The 24,667-nt window shown below is 36.1% G+C and overlaps 1 protein-coding gene across 2 annotated transcripts in view; it reads left to right on the top strand.

The window, feature by feature from the left end:
* LOC117213646 (probable serine/threonine-protein kinase dyrk2) overlaps window positions 1-24,667 on the top strand; it is a 267,253-nt gene that overhangs the window by 150,885 nt on the left and 91,701 nt on the right. Inside the window, exon 3 of one of the 2 annotated variants that reach the window (XM_033459169.1) lies at window positions 14,189-14,239. The exons of the other annotated variant lie outside the window; for it this stretch is intronic. Within the exon in view, the coding sequence (XP_033315060.1) occupies window positions 14,189-14,239 (51 nt within the window). The remainder of the gene's footprint in view (window positions 1-14,188; window positions 14,240-24,667) is intronic. 2 annotated transcript variants of the gene reach the window in all.

Below are 24,667 nucleotides of genomic sequence, written 5' to 3'. Positions count from 1 at the left end.
CCTGCTCGTCCCATATATCATTCTCCTTGTTTTCTTTTAACCAACTCGAATCAGTAAACGCGTTGCTATAATATTTTTATAAATCGGAAATTTTCTCTTAATATTTCGTACACCGTCTTTGCCGGATATCCCACGTAACTTAAACGCCGCGTATGCAATTCCTTTCGTCCATTCTCCTCCCCCTGCAGCGCATAGCGATTTCGCGTACGCAATCGCGAGATGTTTATCAGATCCGGCGTAAGGACACGTAATCGAGCAGCACTTGCGTAAGTGAGTTCGGGATCGGTACAATGGGATTCGATCGCGTTCCACCGTTTGTTATTTCGTAGCCGGTAACACGTGTCCCGCGGTGCGTACGGTTTCGCGGTTAAAACCATTAGATCCGTGTCAAACCGGCCTCTGGATGCAAACCGGAGGCCTTCCAAGATACCAACCGAGGCTGTTTCGCGGTTAATTCCATTACACGCTTACGAACGGTATAGTAAAATCGTGTCTGGGGCGGAAAGCTTCGAATCTGTCGCGGCGAGACGCGGCTGCGCATGCACTTTATTCTACTTTTATCGACCGACCACGCCGTTACACTTCGTGGCATACGCGTTTCCCCTTCGTACCAAAGGAATTTTCGGCTCGGCCCGACTTTTTCGTTCGGCCAATTGCACGATCGACTGACGTGGGAACACGGGCTTGGATTGTCTTTTTTTTTGCGTTCACCAATCGAGATCGTCGGCTTTGATAGCGGCTAAATGGGTTAATAGGGGTTTGGAGATTAGGTTTCTTGGGTGCACTGTGTCCCTTAATTATCGAGATACTGGTTTAAGGTTCACATTGCAAGGTAATGGATTAATTAGTTTTGGAGAGTTGGGAAAGTAAACGAGGGTCGGGTTCGGTATATTTCGATGATGGAGTAGTTTAATCGAGGCGTGCACAAGATGTTTCTTTGATCGTGATGATGTAAGTTAAGATTTTGACAATTTGAATTAGCTTCGCTTATCGCAAACATCGTTCCTTCAGCTTCATACTTCGTTAAATTACAACGTTACTCTTTGCTATGGAAGGTTGTTCGACTTGAAAAACATGATGGATTTCTTATAATAGTGAATGCAGCACACCTCATATCTTGTGAAAAGAATAGCAGTGAACTAAGATATACCATTACGATTCTCAGTCATACGGGAGTTATAAAAATAGTTGGATGTAAACGATTACGTTGATTCATAAAATATTTTTTTACGTATTTTTTATTATCGTAAATGAGAAAGTTTCGTTGAATTATTCTTCAACCAGCTGTTTCTTCAAGTCATATTTCACGTTAAAATTCCATCGTATAACTACTAAGTGATAAAAATCTATTATAAATGAACGTAATCTATATAACATTGTACGGCAATACTTACTCGGTAACGCACGATAACAAACATTCTTACGTAATGTGTGAGAAACGTAATCAGAAAGTAATTACATTCAGACATTCTTAACATACGCATTTCAGGAACTTGCTCGCATCAGCCAACCATTTCTTCCTACTTGATTACTGGTAGGATAATACCCTGAGATTTAATTTATCCTTACTAAAAGCGTAAAGGAAAACAAAACAAAGAAACATTTCCAGAAACCAGTGAAAGCCTTTATGTGTAGTTCGTTCCATTTATTTTAAAGCATCTAACCCCTCGAACTTTCCTTTTCCTCGAACATTCTCTCTCGTTGTCACCGTAACGAGGAAGCACCTTCTGTTGCGTGTGAGAATCTCACGTAACGTTGCATCGGACCCCATATTTTAGCAAAGATCATTCGTCCATATACGATCGTAATGTTGTGAACTTGTGTTAATGGATTGTCATTTATTCGATACATCGACGCTTTTCGTTTACGATGAAATATTTATATTCGAATATTGAACGATCACGATATTCATGTATTTATCCTTTGACATCGACTTTTACGTAACACAAAATAAGCAAATATTCTCTTTTATGGGCGATTTTGTTTTAATATTTCATTAATTAACTAAATACGAAATATATTTGTTCTCGGTAAAACTGGTCTTAATTTTTAGTGCATTGTACGTTCTTTACGAAATCGTGCGAAAATATGTGTTCGTACTATTGAAAGTTAATAAAAGAAAATGTTCTTTTCGTAGGCTAAAGGAGAATTGGTTCTAGGAAGGGCTAAAATAATTCGAACTTATATATTCACTGACCTCTATCTGTTTGTACGGAAGTAATTAAATTAGAAGTATTATTCGAATGTATGGTATCAATAGCAAACAAGGACAGATGATTTAATCAAATCGTATAATCGATTTAAATAAGTATGAAAAGAGGTACGCAGCTTTGTTTGACGTACGTGTGAGGAATATATTTTCACCTCGAACAGTGGAAATGTAAGTTTACTTGCTCTACGATCCGTAGAATCTACGTGGTTCATTAGGAATACCAAACATACGCGACTATGAATATTTTAAATTTCTACTCACGTGCTTTGACAGGAATATTCAATATTATCTTGTTATATAAAGAAATAATCTAAAAGATAGATCTAAAGATAGATCTTAGGTAATAATAGCAACTGAGCTACGAAAGAAATTTTAAGTCTAATATAATAATAGTAAAATAACAACGAGGTAAACGTATCCGTGCAATGTGTTCCGCGATCGAAACGCTCCTGATTTTGAACCGTTGCGTCGTCGAAAAGATTCGTCGTGATATTCAGTTCCCTGTTCCTCGAGGTATTTTCGTTTTTGGCACGTTGCTCAGGCCTACATTGAAATACCTTTACGACTGCATTATGCAACCTGAGGACACAGTCTCGAACATCCGCTACCCTGGCCCATCAGAATGACCAATTTTCATTCTCTTGTAACTCTTGATCTTTCTCGATATTATATAAATATAATCAAATTTATATGCAAAAATGTAAGACGCGAGCGAAAAAGCAGAAGCTCGTGAGAAGATACTTTTATAATAATTTGTTAACATATAACAATGAAAATTATTTGTTAATTATTAGTTATTCGTTAACATATAACATTTAAGATAATTAAAATTGAATCCGTAGCGAAGATATTAATTTATCCTCTCCAATTAACAAATTAAAATTCTTCTCCAGAATAGCAACTAACATTATGTTAACAATCGATCGACGGAGAATCGGGCATCTATGACATCTAACCACTCGTTTTCTCTTTTCTCGGCCGCTTTCTTCTCGTACTTCACTTTTCTCTTAATTAATCGCGCGAACACGTTTTATCGCGCTCGCTCGTCCGACTCCCTCGATTCTGCCTTTTTAATAGTAGAATTTTATTACGCCGGGAACTTTCTTCCAGAATTAATCCTCGATCATAAGCGAGCCATTGTTCCAAATAATTAGCATGCAAATTGTATCTACCGGATAAGGCGAAGACGAGATTATATTGTTAACAAAAGTTAACATGCTTTTATAAAAAAAAGTAAGCAAAAGTAAGCACGTGTGTATATATAAGTGTGTGTGTGTGTGTGTGTTAGGATTTAAGCAAATTGAATGATGATTTTCTTAAGAAGGATTTGTGTCACGATACGTGTAGACGAGAGGAGCATCGCTTGCCGTCAGAGTTTCGACGTTCGTAGCGAAATTCAGGTTCGCTGAGTAGTCCAAATTGGATGAGTCCACTCCACTCAGTCTAAATGAGACAAGATTGGGTCACGACGAAACGCGCGCCTTTACTTTCCTCTCTCTGTTTTCTGTCCTCGCGTTTTATGCCAGTCTTGGGGCGAAGCTTCACGGTGGTCTTATCCTATGAATTTTACATATGGAAGAAATGCAAAATGCTTGAGGAAATACTTGTCTCGATAGTAATTGGTAAAAGCGGTATAAATTATAAAATACATGTACAGGGTGGTTGGTAACTGGTGGTACAAGCGGAAAGGGGGTGATTCTACGCGAAAAAAGAAGTCAAAAATATAGAATAAAAATTAAAAAAAAAATTTTTTTTTTTTTAATTTTTCCATCGAGACAACGATCTATAGTGAGATCCGTTATAACAAGACGTGATAAAGTGCACGCGTACCGAGCGAAAATTCAAAGTCGATTTTCTCGAAAACAAAGCCTCAAACGAAAAATTGTTATTCTATATTTTCGACTTCTTTTTTCGCGTAGAATCACCCCCTTTCCGCTTGTACCACCAGTTACCAACCACCCTGTATTACACTCTCAATAGTTTCTATCTTGTAATATTTTGTTTTCTATGGTCATGTATATTTTAAGAAACATTTTTCAATGACGCTAAGGTTCACCGTGGTTAATTTTTAAAAAATCGTCACATTGGAGTAATCGTTTTTATCGTTACCTTGGTTACATTCAAGTAACAATTTTCAAACCATTGTTTGGCACGTTTTTTAGACCATTTAACGACTAATGACAGATACCTGTCCAACGTCAGTTTGTTCAAGATAATTTATCATGTTCGATTAGATTTATTGTTGTTGTTCCTTCGTTTATCGAGTTTATCGAGAACACTTTGATATTACGATTTTCACGACGAGAGGAGTTTACTTTCGCGGGTTGATGAAAGGAACACTTAACAGGTCGACGAGCTGCAAATAAACACGCGGCCCCCACAAGACACGGCGGATTGCGTAAGCGTGCGTCGTTGTACCGTACGCACTCGAATGTGTGCAGATATTCGTACGGTTCCTCGTCGGCGGAACCGAGTCATCGCGCACGAAACCACGCTTATTACGTAATCATTCAATGCCCCGCAGTCGATCAGCTGTTCTAATCTATTTTTCGTATATTTTGCAATTCATGCGCGATTTTATCGATCGAGAATCGTTTATTTTCTCTTTAAAACAACGAGACTTCGTTTCGGTGAAGATTTCTTCATGGTGAATCTGTGAATTGCCAGCAATGTTGTAGTTTGGAAACTGTGATGTTTCTCGTATGAGAAATTTTCCCACTTGTGAAAGATGGAATTTTAAATAAAGAATAACTTCGGTTTCAAAAATTTATGTTTCTCTGATCTCGGTATCGTATGTCGTTCTTGGTATGTGAATCTATTATCTAGCAGTGATTGTTCTTTTCCTTGGAAATTGTGCTTCTGTTAAAATTTTCGTTGTAAAGAATGTGAATCTTGGAATTTTCTATCGTGTGCTAATCTTGTGTTTCTTTATCGAAGACTTCTTTGTAATGTACAGACAAATCTATAGGTGATTTTTTTTATTTTCCAATACACGATACAATACAAATAAACGTTGTAAATCTATAAATGACTATTCGAGAATACACAAATCTGTACACAAAAACAACGAATATCATTATCTTTCTAGAACTTTGAATCTCTCTTTTTCCATCTAAAAATGGCTGTTCTATTAACAAATTTTGCAAATGCAACCATCAACCAGAAACAAAATTTCTTTCTCGCGAATTCAAAGGGAAAAGGAAATACGTTCCATGTTTCGATATCGGTCAAGAGTCAAAAGTCAATCAATTTTTTCCTATCCGAGACACACTTCGATCAAACTGTGATAGAAGAATTGCGGTTGAAGTAGCACGATCGAGCATGGTCTCGCTATATACGATTCACCAGGTGTGTAATTCCCGAGTCTGGTATCGAGTAAAGAATGATTCGTCGATTATTGGTGCGTGACGCTATTATGCCGCCTGTATGAGAATAGACCGTGCGAAAATCCGCCAGGAAAAACCGTTGGCCGACGCTTTCGCTATAATCGCGTACGCATTTGGATGAACGACGTTAAACTGTTTGCCTGAAAGTGACTTGCCTGCGAGGCATGATTGAGAAATTCTACAGCGGAAACGAGAAAATAGGAGCAAAAACTGTTGTAATTGACGTAATTAAGATGTTCGTCGATAAAAAGATCTGCGATTCTTAATTTTTTTTCTGGTAATGGTTGAGAATCGGTTAGAAACTCTTGAATTATTGAAAATACGAAGAGAAGTTGTAATGGTTATTCAATTTTCGAGGGAAATTTATTGTTAAATTTCTCACTTCTTAAGAAACGTTTATACAAGACGATTTTAAATTTACTTTTTAGTAGCTGTACACCCACTTCTACTTTACTTATATCAGTGAGACATAGCGAAGTTATAAATAAACGTTGGTACTTTGAAATAATAACGACACTCGTAAAGTTCAATTTACGAAGTAGAAGTAAAGAAGCTCTTAGCTAAGATTATATTTACATTCGTTCTCGATTGACAAATATTAGACAAAAACATTTTTCCTCGTTTAGTTCATTCTGTACAATGACCGTAATATTAGTTTGTCCGAAAGGTTTCTTTCGTTTTATAAGGAAATAATAGACGCGCAATGTTTTTTGTTTTATATTAATTTACTGAATTATGCACGAGACATATAACGAAATGGATCATACCTAATTCAATAAAGTAATATAAAACAGAAATTGTTGTTCGTTTATTATCATTCTTATAAAACGAAAGAAACTTTTCGGACAACCTAATATATTGGTACTTCTATAACAGAAGTTCAAGTTACCATTGAAACAGCATTAACCTTCCATATTCTAGTGGCTACAAAAGGTACCTATTTTCTAACGAAGTATCTTTTAATCAGATCTTACGCTTAATTTCCATAGTATGAAAATTTTCTACTAAGTAATACGAAATTTAATATTTATTTCGGTTTAATTAATCAGTGTGTAAATATACTGCGATAAATTCAACGATCTGCGAATGTTTTTCGCAGCCACTATAAACCAATCGCAACTTCAAATTTCCAACGATATAAACAACAATTACACACATCCACTTAAACCGATACTCGTAACACTGAAACGCTAGAATTTAGAACGCTCTGCCATTTAAAATGAAACTGCAACGTCGACGCGACTAATCGCAAAACAAAACTACGTAATTCCCGCGATAAACGTGCAATTTCGTAACCGAGCGAGGAATGTAAGGAAAAAATCGGTAATAAAATGAACAGAAGACATGATTTTCCCGTTGAATGATAAGCGTTGTGCGCGGCCTGCAGCAGCGCAATTGGTCGAGCAGTACAGTGATCTTTGTATCTGCACGTGCGACGCCCGAGAAAACGGGAGAAACGATTATCTCTGATTCAATGAATGTAAATTACAGTTCGTTTTGGTTTTACAAGCGTGAACGAGGCTCGCCACGCTCGACTGTAATCGGCCACTGCGTCACGGGGCCGCGGATGATTAATCGGCTGTTCGTTTTAATTATTTGCCCGGCAGATTAATGCGAGATTTTGTCCAACCAACCCGCATGTTTTCCACTCGTAAATCAGCGTTCATGCTCCGTGTGGATCGAAAGACTCTCGGTCGCCCTTCGAAGTGAATAACTTGGGAATTTATTTTAACGATTTGACGTCATTTGATTTAGATTTCGCGGAACCGTCGTTAGAGAGTATTGTTTTCACCGTTTTACGGAGCACCGGATTTATGTTGTCAGCTTGTTACATTTGACACTGTAGCTGCGAAAGAAACGGAGATTAATTTCTTGTAAAATTCTCGCCTTCGGTTTCTCGTAATCGTTGTTCGATCTTAGGAAAATGTCGAAAGGTAGATTTTAATTCTTCCATCTTGAGAATTAGTAAGATCTTTTGGTAATTTCCTATTGAAAATGCGTTAATGAAATGCGGAAATGAAAATGCGTTAGGTAGACTGTGTTCTCTTCTTATACGATAAAGTATTCGTAAATTAGTTTTCTTTAGTTAGTCACGCGTTATCAGAAATAATAGCTAATACGTGCAAAATTGCAAAAAGTGGAAGATTATCTGCTTTTATTTCAGTCTTCTACCGATATCTCAAGTACTTTTCAATATTCTTGTTTCAGCGTTTTTGTTAAAATCACAGTGTCAATGTAAGATTTGATGTTTCGAGATTCCGATGCTATACTACTTTGTAACTCCATCTTACAGTTTTCCGAGGAAACTATAAACTGAGAAGTGCCTAGAATTTCTGATACTTTGTTGGCAACGGTATTACGCTCGTTACTACGATTATTAATTTCTATATCCAATCGCTTTAACGAAGAAAATCAAAACGATAATTCTACTAAAAGATGATCACTACCGCAAATTTAAGCATCTTTTCACAACAAGCTGCTAGACTGTTAATCCGCCGCTCGGACAAATAAAAATCTCGCAATACCATGAAGAAATTCTTCCAGTTCCTATTAAACGGTAAAAGAATGGGCGATTCAACACGTAAGTACGTTTCAATTCAAGAGAAAAGCGAGATCGCCACGTGATATCACTATGAGAATCTGTAATCGAAAACGATGCTGTAAACAAAAGCGAGTTCACCGCATACAGAGTTTGTTCGTTGAACGATTATCGATAATTCGGCGAATTACGCGGTGTGTACCTGTACGAGCGACCAATGTTGAACAGTCGAACGATAACAGGTTTGGCGAACGAACGTTTCTCCCGATTTCTCTCGCTTCTTCGACGAATCAAGATCTGTTTACGCACGTAGGTGATATATCGGCTCATTGTACACGTTCAATGCTCGTTCAGCATCGATGACACTCGGAACATACCGGGAAAACTGTTCACGCTTTTCGCTCGGATATTCGTATACGGCTCTCGATTGATACGAGTTGCATTTCGAAAGACTGTCTGGGCTCTCTTGCACAATAGTTTACTGTATAATTAATAATATTGGTAAAGTGATATGCCACGAGTTTGTAGGTCATAGACTTTGATTGTACAATTTTGGAATTTTATGTCGAATTTGTTGTACTTGTGTGAAATAAGAAAGTTTATTTATATTTTAGCATTGACTGGATAGCTTCCTTTGAATAAGAATTACAATTACTTTGAATTACAATTGATCAGATTTACGTATAAAGTTTCAACTGTTTTATTAACAAAACTTGTTACTGTCATACGCCGTAAGAGAATCGATCGTTATTAATGTCTTGTAAAATTTCATTAATAGAGTTATTAATGTGCTTAATTCGTGCAAGAGAGTCCTGGTAATCGTTAGCATGATTTTGGGTCAAAAAGCATAAAAATGGAGAAAAATAGTAAGCTGATCTACTAAAGTGTTTATCGAATTATTTTTACTTTATGATGGGAAAATTTCATATTCATGCTCTCTTTTTCAGATTCAATTTCATATTCTGATCATTTATTTTATTTATTTATTTTATTTGATCGTCGTATTTACGATCTAGTTGAATCTTTTAATCGAGACAAGAAAATAATATATTTGATTATTGGTACTGATACCATTCTACAAAACGAAATGAATAAATCATTCGATATGTTTAAACGAATCTTCGTTCGGTAAAGATCGATGAGGAGAATAGTACGTAATTAGTTGTTTACCACGAAAGCCATCCCCGACACAACAAACAAGTAGGAAACGCACGTTGTATGACCGAAGCCAATCCGCACCGGACGCATAATGAAGTTCCTGGTGAAATACTACGACTTCCTAACCGTCAAGTTTTCCACGGTGAGGCTTCAACTGCAGATGAAACTGTAGGCTACACTTTAGCGTTCAAGTTGTGAGTTGTTGGCACAGTGTGTCGGATCAACGCGATTGTTTCGTGATTTATTATACTTGCTCTGATTTTTTGATTGAAATATTCGCACCTCTTGAAACTATTGCTGTCGTAATCGCTATATTAGCGCTGATACGGTTCTTTTCAGATAAATTAATTTCATCTGATAGAATAACGATTCTTGTTATTTGTTATACTGTTAGTGCTCTTCGTAAATTATTCCGATTATCAAACATAATCGATGATTATTAATTGTGTAAAATTTTTATTCGAGAAGCTGCGAATACTTCTGTAACCTATCAAATGCATTCGTAGTTGATTTATTCGCATTGCACGCATCGTAGAATAAAATGGCATGGCTGATAATTACAAAAGAGCTTGTTAATACTTGAATTTTATGCAACGGTTAGTATTTAGAGTAGATTCACCGATCGTCGAAAAAGACAATAGAAATTCGGTTATAGAAGAATTGGTAATTGTATGAAATAAATTAGCTATGAATATTTAACGAAGTTCATTTTGTCCAGTTTGAGAGATTGTTTCGATTGTACCTGCTAGTATACTTCAACTTTCTAATCAAACGTTCGTGCAAATATTCTGTATATATTTAGTTAAAAGGAATGTTTGACTCCTATGCATCGTAAATAACACTGTCACCAGCAGATCGTAGAGAAAACAGTTAAATCAATATGTAGCTAAAGTATTTGAAACCCATTATTACCTACTATTTATTCAAGTAAAAACTATCTTCCAATTTTTTTCACCGCACGATATTATCATGCTACAATTTTACCTGTCATATAACAAAATGAAACACCATTCATACAACCTGTCTTATTCTTCGAGCGTTTTATTAATTAATTCGCTTTCCAAAAACCAGTGAAAGCGTTATCTCCTCGATACGACGAACTGTCTTAGTAGCTGCAGAAAAGTTTCAAGGATACCTTACCAAGAGATATCGAGTTGAACATGTTTCTCTCGACTTTCGTGGCGGCGTTATCGCGAACCCTAATAAAGCAGCAAGAAGAAACGACGCAAAGGAGATTCGAATTTTATTAAAAAGATCGTTGACAGGCCGACGTTATCGATAATTAGCCGCGCAAGAGGAGGCGACCGATAATGGCTCACCCGCAATACGCCACGACCTTTCCGACGTTTCCATGAAAGAATGGCATTATTGTCGACGAAGTTAGCACCGCGAAGGGCACGCGTTTCTCTTATCTCGTTTATCGCATCGCACCACCATTCAAACCCTCTCCTTGCCCTGTTTCATTTTGCAAACGATAATCGTTTTGTAAACGATTTATCAGGGTCAAGAAATTGTTCACACATAAAAGCGCGCAGATGTGTGGTAAAAGCAGTGTTAGAAAATGTTTACGAATAATCGAAGATTGCTACTAATTGCTGTTAATCATTCGCCTGATTTATGGCGTAGATCGACGTTTTACTGCTCGAGAAGTTTTACCATAAAGAAGAATACGTTGTTGTATGATTTTTCTTTCTCTCAGTAGGGGAGTTACTGTTTATGGAAAATTCAGAGCGGATAGGAAATATGGAATTGCGTAGTTTCAGCTACTTCGATGTCGATTTGATGATGGTATATATAATTACTAGAACTCTTTTGCTTAATAATTTACCGATTGGCGATATTGATAATCGATGAGTAACAAGTTGCAGGTTTGAGATTTCTCTCGTACAATTTTGCAATTTCTATGTTACACGGGGTAAATTTTGTTTGCAGAATTTCATTCCTTCTCACTGATACTTTGTAATTAACGATTTATAAAACGTCGCTAATAATATTAGTTCAATTGTGCAGGAGATCCCAGGTGTGTTACAGGTTTAGAAAACAGCATATTGTTACATCAGTGGTTTATAGACTACGTGCAATAATTAATACAATAATTAATATATTACTATCCTGATGGTCTATGAAAAAAAAAAACGTGTATTAACCAGAATCTAATACATCGTTACGTCAATTATATGCGAAAAAAATATAGTAAAATGTATGTTAAGATACACTATATTGGACGATGACTAGCCAATGACGTATTGGAATGTTAATGACTTATGAACGGCAAAATACTACGTCAACTGCAACCATAACGTGTTGCTATGTAACGTAGTCTCGTCTCATGACAGTGGTAATAAAATTTCAGAACATTTCCTATAACATGCACGGTGTACTCGTAAAAGGTGTGTACAAGCATTCGAATACTTTCCTAAGCCTGTGTACGTAGTCGTACGTCAGCTGTGAAAGCGCTAATAATCCAATCGTCGTTAATTATCCAGTTCGCCAAGCTCGTAGCATTCACGATAACAGTTTTCACCAATCGAATGAGACGTTGGTTTTCCGATTCAATCGCCTACTGGGACGACGTTTATTTAATCCTCGCTCGAACAAGATCATTATACGAAACCAGCCCCTTTCACCAGTCGCGCCACGGTCGAGCCATCACGAGTGAAAAATTCTCATTCATTTTTAAAAGCTATAAAATGACTACAGACTTCGCGAGCGATAAAGGAAGAAGGAAAATCTCGCGATCGCGATGAACCATGGCTGAGGCGTTTTAATCGGCCGATTGTCGAGATGACTTGCGAGAATCTGCGTTTACTTGGCGAGAATCTATCGTTAATCGGCTGTCAATTTACAAACAAACGAGCGGTGATCGGTAAAAAAGATCATGAGACGCTCGTTAAGCTTTCGCTTCGAGCTAATATAATATTCGCGTTCGGCGTGCGTGTGGCTTTCGTAAACGAGGAAGGAGATATTTTTCCGTAATGCCTGATCGATCAAACTCCGATACGTATGTGTTTCTGATGTTTCATTGCACAAGCCAATTATTCAGGAAAGTTATCGCTTACGTGACCTTTTGGTCGAAACCGTTCGTTACGAGTAATTTCAGCATCTTAAAATCGTTCATTGTTAGTGAGAAGTACATTCTTTGTTACGTTGATTATTCACGAATCTATACTTGGACGAAGCTTGTTTTTAACGATGGACATATATACACATTCGATTCTATACTCTTAGAACATAGTTCTGTACTTTGAAAATTCTTCGAAAGAAATATCTGTATATGCATACTTTTTATTAGAATATTGATTTTATTTATTTATTGATTGACATTATGATTTATGCTCTATATTAAGCATAGAATTAAAATGAAAAAGCAAATTACACGGTGAAATATTATCTGCTGTACGATCAATATCATTTGGAAAATTCGCGATTCGTACCTCTGATCTTGAAAAAAAAAAAACTGTTCATATTCTGTATATTCATTCTGTATATGTACACGATATTTCTGTTATTAATTGCAAACTTCGTTCGAGCTCATGAAATTGGTTTAAATAGGATGAAAGTCAAATATAGTATGGTAGGATGATTTTCATATCAGTCAGAATGTTTTGAAAGCATATGGTTGAAATTGATTGAGCTCGGTCATAAAACAAATCGCAAGGCAAGAGAGTTAAAGAAGATGAGGCCTGTCGGAGTCGGTTCCGCTCGTATTCTCCGTCAATTTGTTTCGTGGCGAAGGTTTTATCGAGACATCCATTATTCTTCGGTGGCAGAGGCTCAAAGAGCGCGCGGGAAACGACAAAGACCCAATGAACTTTATCAAGCGTGCACGGTGTGGAGTGCAGTGACACGTCGATGCAATTTGTCAGTCGTTGCACCGTGGTCTTCTCTATGAAAATTATCCGACTGGAACGTAGCCAATAAAACAGCCGTGGAAAAGTTTCGTGGCCATCAAAACCAGTAACCAACCCATGTGTAGCATCCATATGCTACAGCCTATAAAATGGAACCAAAGATACTTTGTTTTCTTTGTTATCAACTGAACCTCGTCTTAGGTCTTAGGTCAGGTGTTTTGTTAACGACAAAGTTAGTAATTAATAGTTAGATAGATACATAGATGGTAGATATTTATTAGTAAAATAAGAATAAAATGAGGTTGTGCACGTGGGCGGATCAACGCGTGTGTAGAGGATTAAGCGAAAATGCAAGGAAAATAATTGTAAACCGAGTTCCTTACTGTTTGTTAAACGATACAGTAATATGGTATATGTAAAGTAAATTGAAATTTTATTGAACAAATCGATGTTTTCGGAAAGTTATAAAACTCAATTTATGATCTCAACTGATTTCCTGATGATTTAGACTTGTTAGAGTGGTCGATGAAACAGAATTTTCGAAATAAAAACCGAATGAAAATTAGGAAAATTGAATGAAAGTAAATAAATATCATGAGAATTCGTTTGCATAACAGTGAAAGATACGTATTTCTAAGTAACGTAGGAATTTCAATTCTATTTACTTACTCGTGTGTTAAATAACAAGTATGAATGAAGTTGTGAATTTGCAACGTAAACGTTTACTCCATAAATTTGTCATTTTTTGATGTAGAAAGTTTGTTTGACTGCGTAGAATGTCACTCGGTAATAAATTTCATTCCACGTGACAAATGTACTTCGTAACTTTTCGCTCTTTTATTACGTAGCTGAAATTCGTTTTTTTTTTCTTTCTTGTTATATCACTCTTTTTACTGTACTATGTTTTATTTCTCACGAATGCTTCTAACATTACACAAAAGTTATATTTACATGCAGCTAATGATCGTACTGTTACGAAATTATTTAATTCACAATGGAGCAATTGATCAATCGATTAATGGTTTTATTCTCTTTGTTTCAGGTGAGTAGGCGCTCCCAAGAACGTGCATCTCTCTACCAAGAGACAGGGAGGGTGAGTTAACTTGAGTTGAAACTATAGTGACATAACTTAACTTTATCATTCTACCTCCACATTATACAATTTGGAGGAAAAGAATCAGCCATTTTCTTTAATTTACTTGATCAATTCAAATCATCCAACAATTACAAAGTCTATATTACAATTTTCAATTGTATTTTTTAATAATTTGTTTTTTAATAATTTAATAATTGCAATTTTTAATAATTTCATCCGTCTATTCCTTATCTCTGTGTAATTTCAGATTTCAAGAGAATAATCTCTTTATTCATTATTTTTTTCTCCTATCATTTCGAAAGCATCGATGAATTGATCAAAATATCAAGACTTTTTAAACACGAAAGAAGAACTAAAAATTTTACTTTGTCGGGCTTAAATTATCAAGATATTAATTTCTCGATAATTCCATCACATCAGCCAAAATTCTTATCGAAGATCAATTGTACAATTACGTATATCTGTATGTAATTATGTAATAACGTTATAATAATATCTAATTAATCAGTAACGGTTAAATAGACTATTACTTGTTTCCATATACTTTACATATTACATCGACATACTATAGCGAAAAGAATACGAGTCTAACATCGATAAATTATACTCAAGAAATTTCACCGAATGAATTTCTTCGCTCGTTGTGTTTCCATGCAAAATAGTTTTCAAAGTTCTCGAGTGTCTTGTACATTTGAGAACCACTATCTTTCCGCTGACATACGCGTACGTACACAATGTGTTCCACCTACGTAGGAAAATGTCGATACAAGCCTGTTTGATTATCATGCATGTTGCGTTACATGGGACAGGAAGGGCTTTTTAATAATACCTTCGTGTTCGTTCGACACGTATCCGTTCACGGATGCGACGAAACGTTTATCGAAACATCGTGTTCGTATTGTACAGGGTGAAATTGAATATAAATAGGAATACGTTGCTGGATTAATTGCGTCGTGTCTCCCTTCTACTTTCATTTTTCTTTTTTTTTTTCTTTCTTTTTACAGTGAACTACAGACACACAGTAAATAGGTTTCGTTGATAGTAGTTAATTTTTTGGAGAGACGTTAAGGGGAATTGGAAGGGGTAACGTTTCAATTAGAGAACAGAGAACAATTTAAATTATGCGTTTCGTTTTATTGAATATGTTACGATGTAATGAGGTGAACAGAATCGGTATCGTTTCACTTGTGGAAGAGAAACGAGTATTTCGAGTAGTTACGCGGTCTGATGAACCTTCCAATAATTTCCGTGTTGTTCTTTTCTTTAATTCAGTTTTTCTTTTTCTTCTATTTTAGTTTGAATAGATTAAGATTGACGTTCTGAAGTAATTTAACAATACTTCTTATTTCTTACTGGCTTTATATTTTATTATATTCCTAGAAAAATATGGAATAATGGAATAATTAAATGAAATTTAATTAGATTAGATTAGATTAACAATCTATAACAGGAATTTTGTTTATTTATGAGAGAGAAAGATTATGTAGAGATTACGTGTAATTTGATACAATTTGTCACTTTAATCCGTAATCTAGAAACTAATAATCGTTATAACGGGAGAGGTCGTTTGACTTCGCTATAACGCTAGTAAAAAGTTCAACAAATTGAATTATCCAGATCTACGGCAAATAGAATAAAATTTAGGAATTATCCTGTATACATAGTCCAAGTATATACCTGTATTTATAACTTAAAGTCACATGGCAATATAGAAGATTAAATTTCTCCCACTTTCGAGGAAAATTCTGATCACGCGCCAACTACTCAAATAAAGAAAGTCGCGAAGAGGAAATAAAAGAAGGAGAAAAGAGGAAAAGTGTCATTGTCAAAAAATAGAAGTTCACTTGGCTGCTCTCCTGGGAAATGCGCCTTCCGAACGTAAATCGTTCTCTCGACCGAGTCGTTCGCTTTTAAATGATCAAGCAGACGAAGAAGTGCATCTCGAACGATTGTCCGATTGAACTCGAATGGGCTTGGGTGAATTTTAAAATCGTCTCGCGTAACTTGCCGTGGATCACGGCTCGTGTTTATGGCAGTCACGTAATTTCGTTGCATTACTCCGGCGGCGGAACGAGAGTCGCGCTAACGAAGACGAATCAATTATGTAAGCAACTGGGTCAGAAAAGTTCACGGTCAATTTCGCCCGTGGGATTGTGAGTACACAGAGACGGCCGTGATCGTGCAAGTAACTGGATCCTTGATACTCTGCCCGCGAAACTAAATGATTCGATTCCTTGAACCTCGTCCCCTTCAAGTGCCTCTGAATGTCTTTCCACGAAAGGCGAGCTTCGATTTGTTTTATTGGAACGACTGTTCGTTTTCTGCTGGTCTATTTTTGACACGACTTGTGCTAATATATGGGTGACCCAAGATACGTGAAGAGAAAGGGTTTGGTAATGGTATAGAGATATTCTTTCATTCTATATGCGAGCGAGATGAACCTGAGGGATATAGATGTGTAGAGATAAAAGAGAGGTAAAAGAAGGAAGGCAAAAATGTGTAAGGTTTAACAGATCGAGAAATTGAAATGTCATGTGCTGTAAGTATCAAAAAAGAAAATTTATTTTTTTGTGGGGAAGGATGTAAATTTAATGGGAATAAGAGAAAAAATAATAGATACTAGAATAATATAGTTTCACGATTTTATTTGTAATTTTTATATTAGAACAGTGATTAGCGGAACGATTGGTTTATCAGAATGTCAATTACGGGAAACTTTGAGAATGGCTCATTGTTATTCGAGGGTTTTTTATTTTTCTTTGATATTAATATTTATATAGTAGTTTAAAATAAATCATCTCCTTTGACATAGAAACGAGATTGTTCGACTATTCGAACAACATATGTCGTAAGAAGTTCGAATAGTCAACTGTATTAACAATTTTTATGTTGCCACCACGGAAACAGAATGACAGGACGAGAAATGATAAAGATAATGATAATTTGCATTACTTCGGACTTTGTCGATAATCAGCCCGGTCCATTTATGTATATATTTTTCATATTTACAGAAGCTTAATGTCTCCAGTTAGAAATATGCATCCGCCTGATTTCCATGTGAAAGCATTTTATTGTCTTACAATAATCGTATTCGCAAAGGAATGGAAATGAATCGAACCCTTGGGCACCTTTGTCAAAGTTCTCCTTGTGAAACTTGCATCGATAATTAATTCAAGACTATTGGCAGCAAGACCATTCCTTGCATAAATCATCGGTATCGATAAGCCGACTACAGTAACGCGAAAATAATCGAGTTGAAAGTTTCTCAGAGTTTCGAGCGACCGCACAGTGCGGCATTTGAATGAGGATTCAAGACAAAAATCAAAATTCGCGGGCCAAGTACTTAGACAACGTCCGCACGTTCGCAGGCAACGTCCAAACGTTCGCAGGCAACGTCCAAACGTTCGCAGGCAACGACCGCGCGTTCGTAGGCAACGTCCGCGCGTTCGTAGGCAACGTACGCGCGTTCGCAGGCAACGTCCAAACGTTCGCAGGCAACGTCCAAACGTTCGCAGGCAACGTCCGCGCGTTCGTAGGCAACGTCCAAACGTTCGCAGACAACGTCCGCGCGTTCGTAGGCAACGTCCGCAAGTTTGCACGTTCTCATGTTCCACAGTGCAGCATTTGAATGAGAATTCAGGCTAAAGGTAAAAAATGCATAAAATGTGAAATTTCTCTGAAACTTGATATTAGGAGATCCGACGCGAGTAAAAATCGGTTTTTCAAATCTTTATTAGTATTTTCCATGTTGCCTGGCTCAGTTTAAATATCTTTATTATTTATTTGTTTCTCTAACCACACACACGGTTACTTTTAAATAAATAGTACAGATGCCAGGAACAATCTCGCCATATTTTCATAAGTGTCATGCAGAAATCATTTACTCTCCCTTCCATTTCGTCAGATACTGTGGTAAAATTTAGCGAAGAACAGAGTTTTTGTATAACCTTTAAGATTTTCTTGGAATAAGTGTAATTAGACATACACTCTTCGATCAAGTTACGATTACGGATAGATTTCGCTAAAGAAATAAACAATATTCAGTATAATAGTTTGTAGCAGGAAAAAATTACACAACAATGTAATACAATACCTTCTTGACATAAAACAAACAAAATTACAGGATAATTTGAAACGCTTTTTTTTTATTGTACTTTAAAGAAAGAACGAAATTTTTAAATTGGAAATTAAATTTATACATATCTTCGTTCAGATTCTCTATATTCAATGTGTAACACTGTTTAACAAGATTTGACAAACAAGAATGTATAATGGATGAGCGAGCTAATTTTCAAGTGATGAGATTTTCATGTATAAACGATTTTTAGTAATCCTCTATCGATTTTTGAGGAAATTATTCTTTACATTTATATTACTTGTTTATAGACTTATAATATCATCGGATAATAAGATCAAAATCGAACAATGATTATTTCGATTTTACTACATTGCATGTCGCGCTGTGAATCATCGTGATAAAGGCGTTTCAGGATTTTCCAACGGAGAATATATCGCTCTTTAGCAAAGGATACTTCCTGTTTTTACAGTTACGATAAATTCTGTCACACGCTTATCTTTGTTTCCTGTCGGTGGTTTTCTTGTCTACGCTCGAAATATGCGAAAGATAAAAAACCAGGTAACCGATACCAATCGTGTTTTCCTTTGGTTCGTAGCCAAGCTCGCCACTTAACGGAGGAACCTTCCGCACGTTTCATCGTGTATAATCTATTCGGTTTATAGTTTGTGTAATTTAGCGTGATTTAGAGGAAAAGTACGTAGGAAAATTTTATTCAGTTTTATTCAATTTTAGCTGAGCTTGGATCGTGTCATTGCGCTTAACGAAATATCTTTCGCGCGTTTCACTCGTATAATCGACATATAATAACCAGTATAATTCAATTTATAGAGGTAATTACCGTAATTTAGAGGTAATGTGTGTAGGTAGTTTGATTAAAAATTTTACTCAATTTTATATGGCGTTACGATGAGTTGTTATGTTTAATGGAAAATCTTCCTCGCGTTGTACGATGTAAAATTCGGGCTACGAAAATAATTATCGAAAATTTGATTGAACGGTGATTTCCAATAAAATTGTTTAAGAGATCTGATCGAAATTTTATTCAATCTTATGTATCTATCTGAGTTTGATTCATTGAAAGAGTTCGTTTGATTGAATTTTTTACTATAGAATAAAACTAATAAGAATTCACGATCACGGACGTAATCGGCAAAATTACCGTGGTACCAATTATTATGAAGTACCTTCCCTATAAATAGAGTTCGGATAAACGAAGCTCTATTTACCCGTATAGTATAGATGCATCAAGTATTGTTTGATGCGGCAAATATAGTGGCCATGGGTGTCTTGTCACGAGAAGTCAAAGTTACTTAAAGTTTACGAGGAAATCGATTGATCATTGATGAGAGGTCAATAACGAGTTGTGTGATTAAAGATTGCGGTTATGAGATCGATTATGGTCTTATCATAGGAAATCAAGGACATTTGCAGATTATCGAGGTCATGACAAATTTAGGACAAGGTCATTCAAAGATTAAAAGAAGATGGCCGGGTCACGCCGAAAAGGAATGAGAACGGTTGAAGGTCATCCAGGTCATCGAAATTTTCGGGTAAAAGATCGAGGTCATTTAAAGCTTAAAGAAGATCGTCGAGGTCGTGAAAAATGTAAGTTATATTGAAAGTTGTGCTGGTCCATGAAGATTATATTGCAAGAGTTCAAGATTACTTTAAAGATAAAAGAGATATTTGTCAACATCGTGTCGTAGGAATTTAAGGACGCTTGAAAATGAACGGAAGTTAGTTATTATTCGCTACTGTAGTAATGAAATTCAAGGAAGCATACAAGTTCATTGTGAACATAAAGTTCGCTTAGAAATTGGATTTTACAGTGCAATCGTTCTACAATACGTCGTTAGGAAGATAACGACATAATTACAAATATGCAGCATGAAAGCATGTCTGGATTTTTTTATGGAAATTGTCGATGTAAACGAAACATTCTCGCGATTTAGTATTTTCATTTACTTGGTATTATGATAGTACTTTTCTTAAAAAATGCGGATATTAAAATTCAGAGGATTGTATTCTATTTTAAAGTGGATGGTTTCAGAGTCACGATATCTCTCGCACTGATCTAGTGCGATTTATGAATCCTACATAGTTTACAACCATCTTAAATATTTCGTTGTAATATTAAACGTAGCGTGTCGTGTTTATTTTTATAATTTATTTTTACTATCAACGGAGCTATTTATTTTCCGTGGATGTTTGATGTAACTGATAACCCACACAGTAGCTGTTTAATTTTTTTAAAGAATAGTCTCATGTATCGTTTGTCTCATGAACTTACAAACTCAGTGTTCCTATACGTAATAAATGATCGCGAACGAATTATTAATATTACGTTGTATAATTAGCAAATGTGTATCGATTAAAGATATTCTATATCCGATGTGTAGTAGTCGTATGCTGCTTCTACCACTTACATAATTAATTTAAAACGACGAACTCTAATGCGGCGTTCGCGTGTTATCTACATGTTTACATGTACTTTGCTTTTTTCAACGAACAACACAAATTTACAAACTTACATTTCTAAAAACTAGTTAAATAAAGCAAAATTTATTAAAAGGTTGTCTTTATTTCTCTAAACACATTGATCGATATTAAACACGAAATAAATGTTTTGAACACATTGCAAATCCGAAAATGAAAAAATTCGAATTTGTACGAGTCTTCGAAAATATAAACTTATTCTTAGATATATTATCGAGATATTAAACTCGCGTTTTTCCGATTTACATACCTTTCAAAAAATCAATAACAGGTGTACATAACATTCTAACAGTTGTTTGACATACTTCAAGCAATAAATATAAAACAGGATGTGCCAAGAATCGTAGCAATCGCTATTGCAGTTGCCTGTAAAAGGAGACTGTTACCAATCGAAATCACGGTTTTATCCGCGATCGATATCGTTTGTAAATAACTGACACGACGGTGAGTTAGTGGCAGCGGAACTCCGTGTTTAATCGATTGTTTTTAGAGCGCAATAATGAGCGTGTCTGATTAAGATATCGACGCGACGCTGACAATATCTTTGCTAGGCTGATGCATTCCCTCGCTTATTCTCACGCCTATCGAACGGTAGCGAATACAAATGTTTACTATTTGAACAAGCAACGAGGAAAGTGACAGTAGCAACGCAAGGATATCGAAGATCGCGTTTCTTACAGTTGTCGATAAATAAAAAGACGTCGATTTGCAAAATAATCGTACGCATACGCATACTACCTGTGATTATTCGAACGACGTCAGTCGTCTTTTGAATAATTTAAATTTAAAAAAACAATTCAATTAGCAATATGTGTATTAAAAAATATTTATTGCCCGTAATAAGTCGTACGTGATAACTACATTGCGGATATTTATGCAAATTCGTGTTTATATGGTGGTGACTAATGAAAAGATAAAAAGTTTACATCGCCAGTCATACAAAATATTTCCTTGCCGAAGGAGGCTTTTCTCGCTCGAATCCAAATCACGATTTCATTTTGTTCAACAATTATACCGTAATTACCAACGTCTCCCTAAACCGCCGCTAATTCGCTGTACAGCTAAACGCTGCTTTCTACTTCGACTCGTAGAAACTACACCAACATTCCGATAGTAAGAACGTTTAATAAATCCGGCAAAGTGAAACCTGAATCGAACCTAATCGCCTTCCGATACACGCATATTCAAATTTCTATTCGATACTATTCAATTTCCTGAAACGTAAGGCAACCCAACTGCAGTCTCGTTAATACATCTATCGAGAACCTCTTTCGTTTCTTGATATATAATTGCGGTTCGATGCTTTACGATTTCTCGGGTGCTCCATCTCCCATTTAGCTACAACAACGAGACGGCGATCGATCGTGTGAAAAGAAGGTGTGCCGGCTTGATTCCATGTCAATTATTCCCGGTGTCAACCTATTAATTAACACCCGTGTCCTGTAACTTTCTCTGGCGGGTCGTGATTGTTCGAGAGGCTCGAGAGGTTCGACAGAACCACCGCTAAAGCGGAACCGTTTCGTTCACTGAAATGGGTCGTCGCATGCCCGTCCCGCGAATTAATTAGCGGTCGAACAGGAAGAACGTCGCCGCCTAATTTGGCAAAGACGTCTAACGAGCGGTGTTTAAAGTGATGAATGGGCAGATGATGGTCCTTGATTAGGAGCTTAGGTGCAGCGGATGTTGGAAATTTGGATTTTTGCGGTGAAGTTTAACGCTTTGCGGTCCTAAGTAGAATTAGCCTCTGTTTTCGTTCTCTTTTAGCGAACGTAAAATAGATTTGTTGTATCAAAGTTTAGTCTTTTTTAATACGATCGTTTCTGAGAAATAGATATATTGTTAGTAGACCGCGAATTTTTATGCAAATTCATATTTTTCAGAACTCAAAGATGATTGTAAAAGTATAATACATAGCAATATAATCATAAAAATAATAAATACACCCTGTATACATATTATATTTCATATTTTATATTCTGTGGAATTTTGTACTTTTAAATTTCCTGTAAATGCATTTTTCCTATAAATGCAATTCGAAGTTTAGTTGTTAATTACGACTGCTACAGTCAAATTACAGAAAGCCATTTTGCGGTGACGTTTGAAGAGAATTAAGATTGATTTCCGATCGTCGATATAAAAACTATGGAATATAAAATTTGTTAGTTCTTCACAACATTTAATAGCGTCGGTATGGATCCAAATTATTGCTATACCGATTAATCAAAAACTTGAATACTTTGCTGAAAAATTCAATACCTGCTGTCGTATAATCCAGTAAAAGCGTGTGTAACATGTGAAGTTTCGAAATGACATTTAAAAGTTGGAGTTGATCTTCAACCATTGATTGGATAGTTTGATAACATGAATTTTGATATTTTGCAACGACCTCTGGCGACGTCATCGCTGGCCTAGATCAGAAATTACCAGCTTGACGTTAACAACTCGACCAGGTAGGAGTAGTGTGTTGTTTGAAAGCTCGCGCCACGACGATAAATATCACGATGTTGGAAAGTATGCGGCCAGAGTCACGGCTTGCAATGAGAAAAACTATTTCCAACGTTTTTACGGAGCCATACGTTATCTTGCTGTCGATTCGTATCGTTGTCGGAAACTTTGTTTTCCACTCCACGTTGGAACGAAATTTTCCTCGTCATTTCAAAATCTGTCACCTTTTTCCGACGAAGGTTTAATGGATAATATTTCCAACTCAATGTTAAACTCTAAATTGAATCCTTTAAAGGGCGAAACTTGAACGTATATTTACGGCTTTAAATGTATTGATCGCAATTAAACATTTTAATATTCGAAGAGTTATTTGATTGGAAATTTTGCGACGTTCGTGAATCAGTAATTGTAGCGAATGCTCGATTACGGGAGATCGTTAATAGCAAATTGCACAGCTACTCGTTCATATAAATTCGCTAGTTAGCTGCGAATTCGCGTTGATTGGACGCGTGTCCCACCGGGCTTTCGGAGCCTTGACGTTAATGGAATTTACAAGTTCAAGTTGATGGGCCAGAAACAAAAATAGCTCCCTTGGATGCCCCGTTAGAAATAATTCACATCTTCGGTTATCAATTTTTTCACGACAAAATTTACCTATTTCGTTTCATCGTCTCAGTATAGTTTCGTTCTGTTTCATATGTTTCAATGATTCGATATAATTCAGAAGTTATTTAAATTATAATGTAAGTAAATTTTATTATTTTTGCCTGGATTCGTCTTTTTTGAATATGCTTGAAATTAAAGTTTTATATTTATGTCGATTTACATATACTATGAAATTATTTAATTTCGTAGAAACTAAGAGGCTTCTGCTTTCCACGAGCAAAGGAAATAATCGAAAGAAAGTTTGTCTGGGAATCAGAATTGAACCAGTCGTTGGAGGGTGAAGAAACGAATAGAAGGCAGTCCTCGAGGTATCGATGAATCACGAGAATCTCTCGTGTGCAGTAGACAAGGTCTCTGAATCGTTGTATTATGATACAATGCCAGGCGTGGGCTGTGAAGATTCGCAAATCTAATACACGTGGGCGTTGTGCGTGGATGCAATATTAATCGCTCGTAAATGAGAATTTTGCCGCATTAGACGTTAACCCGTGAAGTCTATTAGCCATGAATATTACAGCGTTTCTCTCGTCTTCTTCTTTTTCCAATTTCAACTCTTTTTTATTCCTTTTCCAAGATATCCATTTAACTTAAAGCATAAATAGAATTTACAAAAAAAAAAAAGAAACAACATATTAACGCATTCCATGTGAGAGAACTCCTACGATTCCTACCTTTCGTGGCAAGAATAATTGAAAAAAATATCTTTTACTTAATTTTCCTTAAAGGAATAAGTAGAGCAC

This window comes from Bombus bifarius, unplaced genomic scaffold (genome assembly GCF_011952205.1).
Source record: "Bombus bifarius isolate JDL3187 unplaced genomic scaffold, Bbif_JDL3187 scf7180000009125, whole genome shotgun sequence".
In the NCBI taxonomy this organism is placed as follows: domain Eukaryota; kingdom Metazoa; phylum Arthropoda; class Insecta; order Hymenoptera; family Apidae; genus Bombus; species Bombus bifarius.
This window is presented reverse-complemented; position numbering and strand designations above follow the sequence as displayed.